General features: G+C 38.2%; 1 protein-coding gene across 1 annotated transcript; it reads left to right on the top strand.

Annotated features, from left to right (window-relative positions):
* Positions 1-1,080: 1,080 nt before the first annotated feature.
* Positions 1,081-4,752, top strand: LOC145772325 (hematopoietic prostaglandin D synthase-like). Its single transcript, XM_082584200.1, has 4 exons — positions 1,081-1,286; positions 2,709-2,911; positions 3,501-3,602; positions 3,873-4,752. Exons 1-4 carry the CDS (start codon positions 1,148-1,150, stop codon positions 4,032-4,034), a joined length of 606 nt encoding a protein of 201 aa, XP_082440326.1. The 5' UTR covers positions 1,081-1,147; the 3' UTR covers positions 4,035-4,752.
* The last annotated feature ends 1,210 nt before the right edge of the window (positions 4,753-5,962 follow it).

Here is a 5,962-nt window from a genome sequence, read left to right as displayed (position 1 = left end):
GGTTGCGGCTATGTAAACACGCCGCAATGAGATCCTAGCAATGAAATTAGCCCTAGTAGTTTGATTATAGTCAGTCAACTGGTAGTGTAGTAATTGGTAGTGTAGCACGTTAAAAGAACTTGAACATAACATAAATAAAATAGTTTTGTTTTTGAAGTCATAATAATAGAATTTTACCACTGGTCTAGAATGTTGGTTGTGCTTTAGAACCAGCTATCTAGCCTACAACCAATCATCCCAATTTTCTTAAAGATATGCTGCAAAGTGTATTAGGAAAGGAGAACTTGAGCATTACATCAGTACAATAAGCATAGCCTTATATTTGTAAAGTCATAATGATATACATTTTCAACTGGGACTAGTCTAGAATGTTGGCTGTTTTTTTAGACTGAGCACAAAAACTTATTGTCAATGTCATCTGTAATCATTTAAGACATGCATTGGACTGGTGCACTAGTAAAGAGCAAATAATTAGCCAATAAATTAAGCTAGTCCATTCTTGAAGAACACAAGTAAATTTGCTCTGAACTTGTGATGTCAGTCTATTAACCTAAATGAATTTTGAAAGCACTTCTGCTGTTTCAGTACTGGTTAATGTACCCTTTGGAATTGCATGTTTTATTGTAGAATCTATGTTGTTTTTGTTTGGTAGGAGAACCAACTTTATTTTCAGCGTACTCAGTAGCCTAGTTACAGGCGCGAAAATCACTCATGCGTAGAGGATGTATTCCTTTCACCCGAAAGCAAAAGCAGCCGCTATGAGATGGCATGTGAACAAAACCTTTTTCACGCCGCTTTGAGATTTCATTTCGGTCATTTTCATTTCGCCTATCATGTAAACGTAGCCTTAATTTCCCTGCAACTTCTGATTGGTTTAATCATTTATTTGTCTTACAAAATTGTGTATGTTTAAGTGTGCTTCTGCAGACCTCGAATCAATGTAGAAATGTCAGGTTTTGTTGTCTGGCTATTGTTAGTGTGCTTTTCGTTCCGCAGTAACTTTGTGGTTTGGTAGAATATGAATCGTAACAAAAGTGGCTAGGTATCAAAATACACAACCAAATGCCGCATTTCAGAGAGTTAGGAACGAGTAAAAACTTAACTTTTGGTTGCTGCACAATAAGCTTGGTCGAATTTGTGCGGAACAATGACAAGTAAATCATATAAGCTATACTACTTTCCTCATATGGGACGAGAGGAAATAGCCAGGGTGATGTTTGCATGTGCCGGCATCGAATATCAAGACATCAGAATTCCATACAAGGAGTGGCCTGCCAGAAAACCAAGTTAGCCTATGCATCGTTTGTTGAGACAAATTGTTTTGTTTAAACTTTAGCTATGTTTGTTTGAAATAAAATTTTTATCTTGACTTGGTTTAAAGTTTAAAGCAAGGGTCTCAAACTTAAATTGCCATGAGGGTCAAACAAATACTTGTGAATTAACTCAAGGGCTATAATACTTTTTTGCATTGCAAAAAGTTAAGTCTGTCTCCCTTGCTCTTTTCATCATTCTAAATTTTGGGCCGCGTGTTTGAGACCCTTGGTTTTAGGTTACATCCTCATTTAACTTTGTATTGAGCTCAGGATAATCGTATCGGTAATGATTTTAAACTAGTAAGCTACAGAGCCTACACAGGCCTCGAAATTTGTACTTTTTTCCGGCGGTCAAGCATGTCCTACCGGACTGGCCCTTTCAGCGGACATTTAATATCTCAACCGGACATATTTTTTGCATGTAGGTTTTGCACAAAATCACACTATCAGTATTGTGTAGTCGTGTTTGTAGAAGAAGATTTTCTGCAACAGAATAACTCTGTAATGGTTGATGGCTTAATTAACCGACCCTGAAGTATACTGGAGCAGATTGCTTGCAAATAAATCAGTGCGTTAATGACAGTCGTGTAATGACGCAATAAACACAATTGAAAACAACAATCCAAATTTCCTTATTATAAAAGCAACTGCGATCACTTATTCCGTGGTTTTCGCGTTATAGAATCGTTGTGCCAAGCGATCACTGCTGGCGCAGTGCAGAAATTCTATTTCTATCAGTATCAGCGTGAATAAGGTCGCCACATTCGCCTAAGCACGTGCGGAACGCAGCTGAGACTTGCTTCTCTGTGACGTTTCTTTTTAACAAACGATCAATGTAACGCAATAATCCTCATTGTTAAAATTAGAATACATATTCTGCCGAAAAGTTCAGACAACTTTATTTCAAGGTAACATTGCAAGGCGTTGAAATGATGTAAAAATGGCTACTTTTGCCATCAGCTCGTTAACCACGCCACTCTAATGTGATGTTTAAAGCAATTGCCTATACTATTATTGTTTCAACTCCGTATTTGTTCGCGTTAAACAAACAATTGTAACAATTCAAATTTAAAATATATTTTGCTGCATTAGCTCTATTTTTGTCAAGAATTTTGCGGCGGTCATTTATGACCGACCAATGAGTCGGCTTCGGCAGACATTCGAGGTCATTCCGGAGGTCATGTCCGCCATGACCGCCGGATATTTCGAGGCCTGCTACAGTAGACCTACAGCGCTCTTCATAAATGTTTTTAACCTAAAAATAAAATTAGTCTCATGTTAGCCTATTTGAGTTCAGGGACGTTTATTTTTCTAGTTGAGGAAAAGAGATCGAGTTAAAGACTTCAAAATGGCAACGTTTAACAAGCTCCTTTCTAATATTTCTGTTTTTTACAGCAATGCCGTTCGAACAATTGCCGGTTTTAGAAGTTGATGATACAGTGATTTGCCAAAGCGGTGCAATAGTCCGATACATAGCAAAGCAGTGCGGTTACAATGGAAAGACAGATTTGGAAGAAGCAAAAGCAGACATGATAATGGAGTGTGTGTTTGATATCATGATGAGATTTCCATGGACAGAAGCGGACGAGCAAAAAAAGGTAGATTCCTAAATTTTTGAAAAGATTTCTTTTTTTAAACATCCGCCGTTATAGCTTTGGATAAATAACTGCTTCTTCAAATGAAGAAGCAGCAAGATCATTCAAGACGATCCAACTATCGGCGTGTGCACTTCAAGGACAACTTTTCCTTCAGCGGCACGGGAACAGTTGTACATTAGGACAAGCTCAAACCTGAGGTCGTCAACTTCATTGCCGGGCTCAATGATTCAACAACACTACAAGCGCATAAAAGTGCTAGGATCAATAAAACTATTCCTAAAGCCAGAGGTGCAAGCACCGCTAAATGGTGCGAAACCTTGGAGGTGCGTAGATGCTGAATAATTAGGACTAGTTATACAATGTCGTTAAAAAGCTACGCTTGTTTACCGGACTTTTAATGAACATTCTGAATTGTAGGTGATTATTACTTTTCAGGCGTTTTAGGAAAGGGTTAGTGATTTTACGGTTAAGAACCTAGGGATGGTAGAAGTAGCAGAACCACTGCCTTAAATAATCGAAATCAGTCATAAAAAGCCCGCTCTTGTAAACAATGTTCGAAGTGCGTTTCTATACTAGAGTTGCTTTGCAGAAACAAATTTTAGAAGACATATTATCCAATTCAATTCCAAAATCGCTGAAGAAGTTAGAAGCTATGCTTGTGAAAGAAGGAGGTGAATTTTTCACCGGTCAAGTAAGTAGCCTATAGGCTATAATAAGCAAACGGTAAAAAGTAACCTTTAATATTGTGATTGTAAATTATGTAAAAACTGCGTCAAGTTCAAGCTGTTCACTCACATCAAAGTCTTTCAAATGTTAACGTTATGCAGGACAGTTTACCTGAACCGTCAGCATAGCGTTCACAATCTTGTTTTATTGTTAGATAATTAGGTAAGCTTGCCACAAGACTATTGTATGAACTTTTAAATGTAGCCTAAGGCTAAGCTATGTATTTTTATTGCAGTTTTCTTACGCTGATATTGCACTAATGAATGGAGGACAATACCTATTAGAACAAAAAGAAGCTATATTTGATCAAACTCCAAAGCTGAAAGCTCACTTACGGAAAATAGAAAACATGCCAGATGTTGCAAAGTGGATTGCCATCAGGCCTAAACCAGAATGATTGGACCTTTTCAAAATCCAATAGCAACTCTATCGCAGCACAGAAAGTCAAAAACTTTTCGATACGTACCACTAGCCTAATGCTAGTTTTGTCTGATCGAAAACGGCATGTGGGTACTGTAATATCTGTGTATATATAACTTTTATTAGCACGAAGCCGTTCGCACAGTCATTCACTTACATCAGACAAACTGCTGGTCAGGTGACCTCAAGTTCAATGAATACACGTGGAAGGCATTCAACCGTAATAAAATAATAAAGCAGTGTTGCAGGGGTCGGCTACATATAGAACATCTTCCCCAACAAAAAAATGAAGCAAATAATAGTAATTGTAAAGAAAAGATAATGTACATTGTACAATACAAAGAGAAAAAAATATAACTTATTAGAAATGTAGCCTACTGGATTGTTGGCTCCACTACTATCTTGCCCTGCAGTTGAGCAAGTATTAATAAACTTTGGCCTTCACCCAAGTTTACGTTGTTTCAATTAATCTGTTCGGAGATTTTACACTTCGATTTGAACGTCGAGGTAAAACCACGTTACTGGGTTGATCAGACGAAATAAAAGGCGGCGATAAAGGTAACACATTGGGTAAATCATCATCATAATTGTAGTCTTTTCGGATATGACAACGATTTCTCCTGCAAATTACGTCGTTGTTCAATTTAACTTCATAGGATCTTGGGGCAACCATTTTTAAAACAACACCTTTTTGAGACCAGGTACGATCGTTAAAATCGAATACTCGAACTCGATCATCTTTTTGTAGATTGGGTAGAGACTTTGTGTGTTGATCATAATACAATTTTTGCTTCTGCTTTTCTAATGCAAAAGGACAATTTACAACACTAAATTGAAGCAATGCATCAGACATGGGCAAGTTACTACGCAAGCGCCGAGCCATAAGCAACTGTGAAGGAGATGAGCCACATTTTAATGGCGTAGATCGATAGATGAGCAGTGCTAACATTACATCTTGACCAGACAACAGACACTTTTTCAATAAATTTTTAACAGTTTGAACTGTTCGCTCGGCTAAGCCGTTCGATCTGGCGTAATACGGGCTAGAGGTTTCGTGATGAAAATTCCACGTCTGAGCAAACGCTTGAAAGAGATAACTGGAAAATTGTGGGCCATTGTCGGAAAAAACACATGTAGGAACACCATGGCGAGAAAATATTTCTTTTAAATGAGAAATCACACACTGCGATGAAGTATCTTGTAACTTGCACACTTCGGGATATCCCGAATAGTAGTCACACAGCACAAGATAATTGTTGCCATTAATACTACACAAGTCAATGCCCACCTTTTCAAACGGCAGTTTTGAAGATTCATGAGATTGCAAAGGTTCGCGTTGATGTTTAGGATTATATAACGCACAAGTTGAACAACTTGATACAACATTTTCAATGTCGCGAGTAATTCCAGGCCAAAACATCACTTCACGTGCTCTACATTTACACTTTTCTTGTCCTAAATGGCCTTCGTGAATTTTTTTTAACATTGCTTTTTGCAAGCTTTTAGGTATAACAAGTTTTGTTCCCTTTAGTAAAACGTTTTTATGGACGCTTAGTTCATTTCTACAGTTCCAAAACACTTTGGCCTCATCGTCGCACAGCGGTTTGGAGGCAGGCCATCCGTTGAGCACATAGTTCATCACAATAGAGAGGTGTTTATCTTTGAGTGTTTCGTCACTAAGCTGAACAAGGAAGCGTTCTGTTACCGGTAAGCTGGCAATAGTCATTTCAACATGCTCCTGCACCTCCATGATGGATAACGATGGCTCTGAAATGTACACACTGCGCGACAGGGTGTCTGCTACGTACATGTGCTTTCCTGGTGTATGCGATATGTCTATGTCGTACATCTGCAGCTTGATCATCAATCTTTGTACACGTAAAGGGCAGTTGTTTAACGGTTTAG

Source organism: Aplidium turbinatum, chromosome 6 (genome assembly GCF_918807975.1).
Source record: "Aplidium turbinatum chromosome 6, kaAplTurb1.1, whole genome shotgun sequence".
In the NCBI taxonomy this organism is placed as follows: domain Eukaryota; kingdom Metazoa; phylum Chordata; class Ascidiacea; order Aplousobranchia; family Polyclinidae; genus Aplidium; species Aplidium turbinatum.
This window is presented reverse-complemented; position numbering and strand designations above follow the sequence as displayed.

Excerpts from the sequence above, each read along its gene's own strand:
- LOC145772325 (XM_082584200.1), top strand. The coding sequence starts at position 1,148 with ATGACAAGTAAATCATATAAGCTATACTACTTTCCTCATATGGGACGA. Across the intron at positions 2,912-3,500 it reads AAGCGGACGAGCAAAAAAAG|AAACAAATTTTAGAAGACAT; the intron begins GTAGATTCCTAA and ends GTTGCTTTGCAG. Across the intron at positions 3,603-3,872 it reads GTGAATTTTTCACCGGTCAA|TTTTCTTACGCTGATATTGC; the intron begins GTAAGTAGCCTA and ends TTTTTATTGCAG.